The sequence below is a fragment of the Anopheles marshallii genome, chromosome 2 (assembly GCF_943734725.1).
Source record: "Anopheles marshallii chromosome 2, idAnoMarsDA_429_01, whole genome shotgun sequence".
In the NCBI taxonomy this organism is placed as follows: Eukaryota; Metazoa; Arthropoda; class Insecta; order Diptera; family Culicidae; genus Anopheles; species Anopheles marshallii.
In genome coordinates this window covers 65,682,980-65,695,196 of record NC_071326.1, presented here as the reverse complement: position 1 = coordinate 65,695,196, position 12,217 = coordinate 65,682,980, and the positions used below count along the sequence as shown (strand labels likewise).

Here is a 12,217-nt window from a genome sequence, read left to right as displayed (position 1 = left end):
GGTTAGCTTTCGTTATCCCCCCATATGTTGCCGATGTTTGAGATGATCCATTTTGTAACGTTTAATCACCTGAATGCATCTCTTAGGTATAGCAAAAAGCTTAAACCCAGGTACGGTGTATGTGTGTATATGAACGTTTTGTGATAGATTTCATTGATGCCGGACGCGTCCGGAACGGTTAGTGTTGCTTTTGCTGCATTATTTATCGTGCACCGTTTAATTACAACTGCTCCTGCGAATGTCTTTGCTGTTGGAATGGAAGAGAGGACACGCAAACCTTTGCGGTTGCCATCGTAGAAGTAATGCTAACAAGCCCGCTTGTACACGTGAATGACGATGTTAATAATAAGTATGACACAGTCACATGGTGGATACGATGGAATGAAGTATTACTAGAGCCTATTCAGATCGCCTATTTGCGTTGTCGGGACACCTCAATGGAGCTGTTCGGTGTTTGAAGCCATCGGCGGGTGTCCTAAAAAATCAACCACAAGCTCAGAGTTTTGTGCTGGCCCCCCATAAAGAGAGACGTGCGTTGCCTAAAACAAAGCGAAACAAAAAGTTCTTAATCGGAGATTTGTGTGAAGGGAAATGGTACTGCTAGTGCTAGTACTTTCCAATGTCTCCTTTCTGAAAATTGCGCCCCCTCCTCGTTGATGTTGTTACTGTTGCTAGTTACCTAGTTTAAGCTGTAATCCTTAATTAACGATTATTGATTAATATGTCCCGCTTCCCGGTGCACGTTGTGTTTAGCTGTTAAGATATGGCAGGCCAGGGAAACGTCAAGCAAGCGTTTTAAAACAGAGCGAATGCGTTATACTACACCCATTAGGACGAGAGCGCAGGATGGAAAGCGAAAAGCGAATAGCAGAATGTTTGCGGTAAAGGCAGGATCACGTTTTGTTCCGTTGCGCAAGTCGCGCAATTTATTTCTATGTTCCGTTTGTGTTTGCGAGATCGATCGGCCTGGCCCCTGGTGAGGAGAAGCAAAAAAAAAAAACACACGAATGTAATGCGTTTGTAATTATTATTTATTTACCTGTATACACTAACATATAATTATGCCGCCCGAAGGTGAGCCCTCCTTTAGCGCTCGTCTCACCCACCCCACCCCTCACTCTGATCCTTTTGTTTTTAAATGTACGCTAATATTATTTACACTCATGCATGTAAACACGCGCGCGCTTGAGGAAATGTTACGGATTTAATAAAATGTACTGCTGGCAGATAGGGACCCGTCTATCGTCTAACGCTGGTCAAGATCAGTATGCGCGTTATAAAATAATTGGAAATCAATTGTCCATCCGTTTGCGCTTAAACGCATCTCACATCCCTCGACCCGGAGACTATTTAAACTAACACGCGGAAACAAAAAAAGCCTCTTTCGTATCGTTTCTCTTAGTTTCGTTTTAGTATATTTTGTAAAGAAAAAAAAAACATTTTACCTAGTGTGTTTTAAAACAGCCAATAAAGTTGAAACAAACAAAGTGACTCAAACAATCGCACACAGTTTTGCACGGTACTGTAGCCTCGCACATACCTAGCGTTCTTGTAGGATAAAAAAGGATTGTTTTCCCGTTCGAGTTTCTTCCAACTATCTCAACTGCCCTAATGGAAGTGTGTGCTCGTGTGCCTGCGTGTGTGTGTGAGTGTAGGGCACATACACTGGAATCGTTTTCTAACAGAACTAGCAGCAGCACACTGATGCGCAGCTCTACCCCGTACAAATGCCGCTTGGATTAACCAGGGTCAAGAGAAAGCAAGCAAAGACAAAACAACATTGAGGTCGAAAAGAGAAAAAAAAACCCCTTCAACTCTCCTGTATGTTTAACATGTGTGGCTCGCCTGTGGATGGTTTTATTTTATGTTGTTGTTCCTTTCCTTCTCCCGTTTGTTGTTGTATGCTCGACTCCCAAACTTACCTATTTCGTTCACCTGTGTCGCTCGATATTTGGTTTTGGTATCACGGTTCGCAAGTCTATTATTTTTCTTATCCTAATATGTTGCTGCGTCCTTCTTTTACCGGTGGAATGACACTGCTGTAAAGTAGTAAATGATAAGTGAGTGTTTTCAAAATTTTGTTGCTCGCGGAAGAAATTGTGTATATGGTGTTTCGGTGTTGCTGGCATTATGCTGCCCTGCTGTTCACAGTGTTGCTCGTGTACGGTATATGTAATGTATTTGTTCTACCCCTAACTGCCATTTTGTTTTTTCTTTCTTTCGTTTTGTTTTTTTTACGTTTCTGTTTACAACTTTAATACAACTTTCTTTTTCCTTTTTTTCAGCTAGTGCAAGTACAAGTAGTGCAAATAATGATGTATCATTTTCTTTCCCCTTATTTGTGTACGTTTTCTAATGTTTTGTTCAGTTTAATTTTTGTTTTTTTTAATTGTTTTAGAGAAGGAAACACACACTTACAACACTCATTACTAACCGTAGCAAGCAGGCGCAGCTGCTTCCATCCCCTTTTGCTGGTCTGAAACTGGGAACAAAAGAAGTTTAATGGTTAACACACTCACAAGAGGAAACCAGAAAATGAAAGTGATGAGATCAAGGATAGCAAAAAATCATGGAAACAGGAAACAGTAATGGCAGGAAAAGTAATGGCAAAAAAGCAGGAAAAATAGGGTAAAAACCCCCCGCCCCTCCCATATGAAACACACAGACATGCAAAACACTTCAACACTGTTCACAGAGGATGGGTGCGCGCTGGTCGGTGATGATGGTGACAGGAAAAGCAAAACAAAACGATTGAGCAAAAGCAAAATGAAGTGCGCCAAACTGGCCACAAAATTAGGCGACCAAAACCCCCACTCCCCCCAACAAGAAAAAGAAGATGATGTAAACCAAATTGAAAACGCATAGTACCAATCTGATAGTGGCTGATAGGGATGAACTGCTGCTGTACAGTGTTCGTACGCTCGTTTGAATGTTTCTGTTTTCTTGTATGTGTTTTGTCTGCATGTGCACTACCGAATGCCGTGATGAACGTGATGAATAACCGGAAGGCCATTAAAATACTGCATAACAAACAAACAACAACAACAAACAACGAAAAGCATTAATGGAACGACACAACCATACGGAATGCGGATGTTAATAGCAATCATGTGTAAATTGTGGCGATGCATTAAGGGTTTTTAGACACTCGATTAGGTGTACGTGAATGTGATGTGGTTGTCGAATTGGCACTGTTTCGTTATCCCGTCTATTGTGATTGACATTGTTTTGGACGGCGTCTAACGCTGCCTAAACATCATATCCTTTTTATCTCGGTTCGTGCGATTGTGCGCTAACATGCGTCGCGTGTGGAAGAATGTATTATACAAACATGTTTTAAGTTTGATTTCCGTTCGCTGTACTGCAACCGTAGGACGACTCATGTTTCGTTTTCCAATATCGGGTCTTTTAAACTTAATTCGTAGCATTTGTCAGTTAGTAAAAACGACCACTGTTTAATGTGCGCAGAAATGTGAATGAAAAGTTGTTATGCTATATTTAGACATTTTGTTATTGGGAAGACCCTAATGTGTTATTTAGACAACTAACATAGCGTTAGTTTATTTCATTTTTGATGTCAAAAGCTTATCTTATACCAAATACTTCAACTACAACGCCTGAACTAAGGTGAATATCTAACGATACGGTACATTTTTTTTAACTACAACCTCATAAGGTTGGGATTTCGGCTACTTAATTTACCTGCAGCTGTATTATCCATCCCAATCACACTGTGTAATGGTTTATATGGGATGTTTGATCGTTGCTCAAGTGGCGGTGTGAGAGGCTAGCGTTTCGATGCCAATAATACCTTAAAAACGGCACCAGTGCATAAAACCCGGCCCGTAATAAATAACTTCTTGTTGAACCCACACTAGCATAACATTAATTCCATAAATACTTCCAATTCGAATGTTTTGCACTTTTATGTCTTCTTGGGAATGGATTTGTCGATTTTCATGTATAAAATCATGAATGTCCATTCTTCGACCATAAAATGAACCCCAATAATTTAAAATTTTTCAGTGATGTTGAAGAGATTTACATTTACACCACAGTATGTGAAAGAATATTGTTATTTTTGTGTGTCAGTTAGATGAAGTACATTGAACTATGCTACGAATTAAGTTAAAGCCCCGACTGGTTTTTTTTAATCCTCTACAGCAATGTTAGTTTTAGTAGAAGGTACTTAATCGTTTCATAGACATGCCACAATCACCGTTCATAATTGATGTTTCCCCATGTATATGTGTAAGTTGGCATTACAAAACACAAAAACACACACTCTCACACAAACGTCCTAAAATCACCCGTAGATATAGCACCATCCCACATTTAGTAGTGTGCGTTTATTGTTGTGTTAAACCGTAATTGAAAACGAATTCTAATTCCATGGTGTTGTCCATATACGTACGTGTCCACCGGTCGGTCGGTGGATTGTTCGGATGAGTTTTTTTTTAGCAACCTGCCTTCCCCGGGTTTCCGGTGTATTCTGTGTTTTGTGTCCACCCTTGACTCACGCCAGCCTCCATCCATTTGCTGTGCCCTTCATAGCGCATACCGTGCCTGTGTATGTACGTTCTTCCTTTCATCGGTAGACAGATGCGTAGAGCCTTTGCCTGCTTTCTCTTCCGTTTGCTCACGATGATGATGATGGTGATGGTTCGGTGCTCCCGCTCAACGTACAACGGTTCCACAGCAACACGCCTGCTCGAATGCTTTGCCAGCAATTTGCCCAGCTTTGTGGACAGGAACGGCCGAATGTCGGGAAAATAACGATTCCAACCAGCCCGCATCTCCTCCATCGTTCAGTGTGCGTACAGCGGTGGACCAATGTCGTCGGGATCTTCAGCAGTGCCAGTGCATTGATCGGCCGGAGTTGCTTTTTTCTCATTTGCGTGCAGCAGGCGTGCAACCAACGTGCAGTCAACTTAAATGCGATGCTTGCGCAAACCGCAAATAGCGCTGTGCCGTTCATTGCAGGCACTCTGTTCGATGATAGTGAAAACTTAACAGAAAATAGCTCGCATCTTATATTAGCATCAGTAGCTGTTACATTGTTATGAACCCCCCGTATTGCTATCGATTGCCCCACCTCCTCCCCATCGCTATGCCCCATGCAATACTGAACTGCTGCAATGTGCAATAGAGGAGTGCATCTTCTCTACGAATGTAAAGCATACCCTAGTTAGTTTAGCTGTAGAAGCCGTTCTGTTTTGTAAGGTGTAAGAAACACATAAACAAACTTAGCTCTATATAACACTACATTCATCACAGCATATATAAGTATATATAGTTTAACACTGTTAGTTTCGTAACAAACAAAAAAATACATGACATGCCATTAATATTGCTTGTCCATATTTTAGACTCTGTTGTTCGATTTTGTTCTCTTTGCCGTTTGTTGTTCAATGCGCTGAAATGCCGATCAATTGTTAATAATTTTCCATTCGTTTCCGTATCTAATGAATGAATATGTTTGCACTATTAAGTTTCTAAAACTACCCCCCTGTTTTCTTTACATTCTGATGCATTTCACACCAAACTTATGTATTTTTTTTTCTTTTGTTTTCGTTTTGTTTTAAAATGCCTGCTTGAAACTAATGTATAATTTGCTGCGAAAAGAAATCAAATTCAAGGTTAATAATTGTTTTTTATTGTTATTGGGAAGCATTACACAACGGAATGATTTCGTCTGTGTGGAAGAGTTGTTGCCAATATGTTTAGCTGGTGGGACGTACTGCAGTTTTTTTCGCAGGCAAATATTTATACCACGTTGATCCAAATCGAAAGATTTCGTTACGATTTTTATGTTGTTTGATTTTACTTTACAACATATTCTCACTCTATTTCGCTCTCTCTCTCTTTCACTGAATCTTTTCATTCCCCGTATCTTTCTCTACTGTTAGTTCCACAGACATTAAACAGACACACAAACACGCATACACAGCGGTTAGAAAAAAAACAACAATTTATACAAAATAACATTCCCCTACAATAAGTGTTCCCGCAAACCAAACAATTCGATGTATGTTACTCAATTTCTGCCCTTCTGTCAATGTGTCTCTATCTTCCCTGCAACGTTCTCTGATATGTGGTTGAGTTTTCTACTCTTCTATCATCTTTTGTTTGTTTGTTTGTTTTTTTTTTCTTTCTTTAAAACTTTTCTTCTATTTTATGTCTTTCATTTAGTGTCAAATCAGTTTTCTTTGCTTAATTTATTGACGTACATTTTCTTGTATTTTTTCACTTTCTCTCTCTCTCTTTTTCTTTATTCCTCTACCTTGACAACTGTATGCAGTATTTTTTTTTGTTGAAAATTTGTTACCAGCTTCCTTCTACCTTTTCCAAAACTTTGTGTTTTCAATTATACTCCATTATCTTATTCTTATATCCTTTGGTTTTGTGCGTCTGAACCGAACACTGAAGTTCACTGTTGTCTCTTGACTTGTCTTCGTCTTTGACACCGATAAAACACTGATTGGTTCGGTTAGCCATGATGTTGAAACAAACCACTTCCGCATACGTTTACTAGTTACTACTCTGGACCGAAGTTTTTTTTTCAATTTTCTGTTTCGAAACCTATACCACCCGCAAGCACCCACAGAATTGGTTGTTTTGTTTAGAGAAATATGAATTTGACCAATGGCAAAGCGTTTCAAGCGACGAATGATTTGTGGCATTTTGCGGTATCGTTTATTATCCTTACAACTGGTTTCTTTAATATACCGCAGTACCTTCGTTGTGCAGTTGTCAATCGTATTGCGGTTATCATTGGGAAACTCATTGAATGGAAATAAATATGCCCAAAAAACAACAGTAACAAAGAAAAAAAAAAGAATAGAAAACAAACTATACAAAAACAAACCCATTTTTATACCACAAACTCTCGTAACGCTAGAAGAAGAAAAAAAAAGAAAATCTGTTTCTACTTTATTTAGTTAAACCTGTTATTTCGCTGTCTTATTTTCTATCCCATTACAATCCTTCCAACGAATCCTGTACAACGCTTCCACCCTCTTAAGCTCTTCTTTTTCTCTTCTGTAACCTAACCAATCGCTTGGCTATTTTCTCCATTCGTTTACTGTGACCGATTGTGTGTCACACTCCTCTTTTTATTGCTCGGCTTGGTGTAATCTCCTTTTGGAACGAACATGTTATATGAATGCTAATGAGTATTTCAAAGTGAAGTAACTGAGCAACTGTCTAAATAGGGTCTTTGCTAAAAATGTCCAACCCCCCGTACCATACTGAGTTCCTCCTGTGTCCCTCCTGTGCATATGATAGTTGGCAGCAAAAAATGATAATTCCTTGCATTTGATCACTTCACACATTTGTTTTTGGAATTTACTTGTTCAGTGTTTAGTACTTTGGTCAGATCTCTAGAGTTCCCCTAATTAGAGCAATTATATGTGTGCCTCCCTTGTGTAGATTCCAGATGGAACAAATCGTGCCCTCTAAACAAAGTTGAATCCATTGAACATAATTCAAAGCTAAATAAAATCACCCTTCTGGCACGAAGAGTTCGTTTCGTCTTTTTGCTCCCAGTATGAAAAAAAAACACTGTTCATCCCGTGTATAGCACAGAATACAGCGCATCTATTCGTTTTTTCTTTGTGCGTACCGTCACGTCACTGCACTGTAAAATATGTCGGAAATTAAAGTTAAATACAATTCAGGAGAATTTATTAACAAATCTCACACCATTTTCTTTCCACGTTCCAAACGAGATTGCAAGAAAAATGCACCACACCTTATTTTATGCTCTTCTTTACTCTCCATTTGCTTATACCTATCCTATCCTATGCATTTTATCACCACTATTACTTCATTCTACTGTTTTGTTTTCTTTCTCTCTATCTCACTCTCTTTTTTCTGTTTTACTTTCTCCTTATCCTTTGTGGTTTTCTTAAGCTCGGTTCGGTTTTTTTTCATTCCTTCTATTTAACTTCATTTTTCCTTTCCATATCTTTTCAGTTCCAGTTGTGCTACTATCTTTTCCTATCTATTTTTCTACTATTCTTCATATCTCTTCTCCTCTTCTGCTCTATTCTTCGCTGGTTCTATTTTCTGCGCACGCTCGAAGGAGATTCGCGGTTGCATGATTATCCTACGATCGTAACACCCCCGATATCTCCTTCATGTTCTAACTTTCTATATAAATACACTTACTACCAAACCTTCTGTATTGCTATCAAAACAAAAAAAAACTGTCCAACCCTATCTCTTCTCGCATATACAACCGACCAAACTAACGTCCTTAACATACCTATCAACCCTGCCTTTCCCGCCTCCCTCTGTAACCCCTCGCCCTTCCACGACCTTTTTCCCATTAACCTTTAAAAATCAAAAATCGACAGCCTGAATTATACTGAAATTTCTCTCTCAACTTTCCTTTCTTTTAATTTCTTACAGAGAAATTTGCGGTATGGACAAAATCGACAACAGTCTAAAATCAGAATCCTTCCTTTGCTCTTGAATGTATGAGATGATAAATCGAGATATATACAGAGAAAAGTAACAAACAATGAAGAACACACACACACAGTGCAAGCGGGTCAGACACGTATCGCAGAGATAGGGAGGGAAAGAAGGAGAGAAGCTAGAGGCAAAAGTAGAGGAAATGATGCCGTACTGTGTGCGTGCCGCAGTAATGTGGACAGCACGGCGATGCGAACCGCGCCGATTATATGCTGTGGATTCTGGGGCTAAGGGATTATGGTAAAACCTAAACCTAGAGCAAAAGCTTCAGCTGTATAGAAATGTGCGTGCAAACTTTTGGGCGACTGCAAACTGTAGGTGCTATACGAGCTGCCAGTGTATTTAAAGAACCAAAACCAATAGTAAACAGTACAGGTGGCAACGGAAGCAGCAGCAGCAGCAAACAACTACAACACAACAGTATAATAGTATTCGTAGTACACCGTCAAGACGATCGGTGTACGGGTGTATTAGTGAACGCAAGCCGACGCATCCTCCGTTCACTCCACAAGCGGCGTTACACGAAGCGTTACATGAAGCGTTACGCGAAGCATTAAGAGTTTTTAGTATGCGTTACCGAAGCCGTTGATCGTGACGTTGTAATGGTACCATCCCTTGTGTTTAATCGAGCTTTCCGCCTGACTCGTGGGTTCATCCATACGATAGTCAAAAGAGGAAGACGTCTCCAGTCCAGTTAACAGCCACACAGTTCGGAACGGATCTTTTATGGTGTTGAAACGTGAAACCGAAACAATGCTGGGACAGCGTGGGAACGAGAAACAAATCCTCCAACCAACCGCGTGGCATGGCAATGGGACGCGACAAAATGGTTGGCACCCGCTCGAACTTAGAGTTCTTTTGATAGCAAAAATATTGAGCAATAGCAAGAGAATAACAAAGAGTAACGAGAGTAAAAAAAAATCGTGAAAAAAAAGTGTCATATTTTCGTCGATAAATGCAGCTATCGCGTTGGAAGTGCGTAAAATAGTTATCGGAACCAAAGAAAAGGGAAAGGCGAAAAAAAGGAATGCAAATGAGCAAGATACTTTAATTAATAACTCACAACACATAAACAAAACAGAATGAAGAAACAACACATACATGCAAACAAATAGTCGTTAAAAGAGAGTATTATTGTACGGTTTGGTGTTTTTTTTCGAAGACGCGTAAGCTGCAAGGAAAAGTTTAATATAAAAGTAACTACACGTATTAATAACGCGTCACGATACGGGGACGTTACACAAAAAGAAAACACTACCTAGTGACTACTACATAACGCGTAACGTAATGTTGTGTATGAGGCACAAACACACATCTACACACACACACACATACAGCGAACTATTTCACACACACCCTCACACATGCACACATACAATCATACACAGAGGAATCAAAAATCGATTGTTAGTTAAGCAGAATTACAACTCATAGCGTATCTAGGATTACTACACTAGTGCACTACTTTAAAACCCCAAAAAGCAAAGGCAGGCTCTCTAGCTAGTAGCGTGTAGCGTACGTTAAAAAAAACTAATGGGAAACAAAAGAAGCAATCAAAGTTGAATCGTTTTTCTTTGTCCGGGTTTGAAAACCGGTGCGAATTGAATGTAAGTCACGGGAAACAGAGAAGAAAATGGGCGAACAAATGCAAAACAGCAAAAGGGTGGCATTATACCATTGAAAGATTGTTGAGGTTCGGCGCGTGTGTTAGCCGCAAGAGTAATGGCCGCGGTCATCCGGTCCGGTGCGCAAACATTTGTAACATACGGGTTTGAGAAGTTACACTGTTTTCTGTCGGTACGCGGAGTAGTTTCATTTGGTGCGTTACATGCGTTACAGACACGGAGAGCCGGCTGCTGGACGAGGTATTGAAGCGAACCAAACGACCCCGCTCTAGCCAAGCAGTGGTGGTCACCACCTTAGGGTGTCGGTGTAAAGCACACACACACACAGAGTCGGTACAACCAAGAGCAACGGTAGGATCAGCTGAACGTTGAATTGGGAAGTTGGCAGTAGAGAGAAAGAGAGAGAAAGAGAGTACCCCATGGAATCGGAAATGTTTTTCGAAAATTGGTAATCAGTACCTCCGACCCGCCCAAAACAAATCGCAAAAATACAAAACAACAAACCTCCCCCCTCCATACCACGATAAGAGGCGGTTTGGGCATGATGAAGAGATATGGCTGGATAGCAGCATGCGGTGGAAGATGAATGGTGTTGGTGATGCGAGAAGATCTGTGATAGTTTAGCATTGTTGGTCACCGGAAACCCGACGCCCGACCGGAAGATATCGTGTGTGTTCCGATGATGTTTGTTGCGCTTCATACAACAACCGCCGGAATCGGTTCGCTTACAATACGTTTGCAAGGTCTGCCGTCTGTCCGTCTTGAACGCACGCGTAACGGATGAAGAAAACAAGGTTAAAGCCCATAGCAACGCTGTGTCTACGTGTATGTGTATGTGTGTGTGTGTGAGAGAGGGTATGAACGTGTGTATGTGTGCGAGAGCATGTGTGATGGGAGTAATGAATTCTAGTTTCCTCGAACGATCGTTGCCCGTTCTCGGTTATTGCGTTCGGTAGACTTAGTAACCAGTACCGTTTCGTTCGTTAGTAAGCTTAGTCACTTAAGTAATATAGTAGGCATGTATGCAGTAGGAATGGAGACACGCACGGATACGGCGTCGTACAGTCAACCTCCCCTTCTCGACGAAGGGAGGAGACAAGGTCGAACAGCGGGCGATTAGGCCCCGTGGCAACACTACCAGTTACACTTGAAGTGACAAATTTCTATATCTTAAGTAAGAGATACAGCACTTTACTTAGTGATAGAATAAGTATACACAGACCCACAACTACACACCTAGTGCAATACCAAATTAACAAACATATTGGACGAACATGAACAACCTTCACCACCAAAGCTCGTGTTACGTGTACGGCTGACGTATTATTCTAAGCTGGACACTGTTTTTTTCGTTGTTGTCACGAAAGAAAACGATCGATCACACGCACGCACGGCCAGCAGATCAGCCTGCTGAGGCAAAGGGCATGAAGCACTTTGAAAAGCCGCAATACGCCCGCAAACTAAACGATGCGATGTTTCTATACGCCGTACGTGAGCAAAACACCCGAAAGTAAATGAAGAACTTAATCGTAGAACGACAAAATTAAACATAAATATTATTTCTTGCTAAAGAACGGTAACAAGAGTTACACTGAACACAAAATTATCCACTCAACGATCCCGTCGAACACCGGGAGCGCGCTGCCGTTAACAGTTAAACCATAGAACCACGTTATGTCCGTACAGAAACAAAGATAATACAAAGATAGAAACTGCGTTTGTTCCCCACAATTAAATAAAGAAAAACAACCCCCCCCCCCCCTCCACACACACACTTACACATAATATAGAGCGCGATCCCTTTTGAATGTAGTTAATTCCAACGTAACAAAAAAGGCATTTTTAATGACAGCAATGGTTCGGATATTCGATTCTTAATCGCTAGTGAACACAGTGGGACAGTGAAGGCAAAACGAAACACAGTGTAATGCTAAAGAAATCTTTCAAGTACTGTAGAGATCCCTCGCTGTAGAATATAGACGTTTAACGTAAACGGCCCGTGCGCCCAACCGGCGGCAAAGGGCGTGCAAAGAAGCAACACCGTCGTGAAATAGTAAATTGAACTGTGGCCGAATGAGCTATTTGAAAAGCAAAACAAACAAACATAACAA

The 12,217-nt window shown here is 40.7% G+C and overlaps 1 protein-coding gene across 1 annotated transcript in view; it reads left to right on the top strand.

The window, feature by feature from the left end:
* The window catches only part of LOC128718411 (plasma membrane calcium-transporting ATPase 2), a 15,194-nt gene extending 6,741 nt beyond the window's left edge, over positions 1-8,453 (top strand). The window contains exon 2 of the mRNA XM_053812038.1: positions 8,416-8,453. Coding sequence (XP_053668013.1) covers positions 8,416-8,453 — 38 coding nt within the window. The remainder of the gene's footprint in view (positions 1-8,415) is intronic.
* The last annotated feature ends 3,764 nt before the right edge of the window (positions 8,454-12,217 follow it).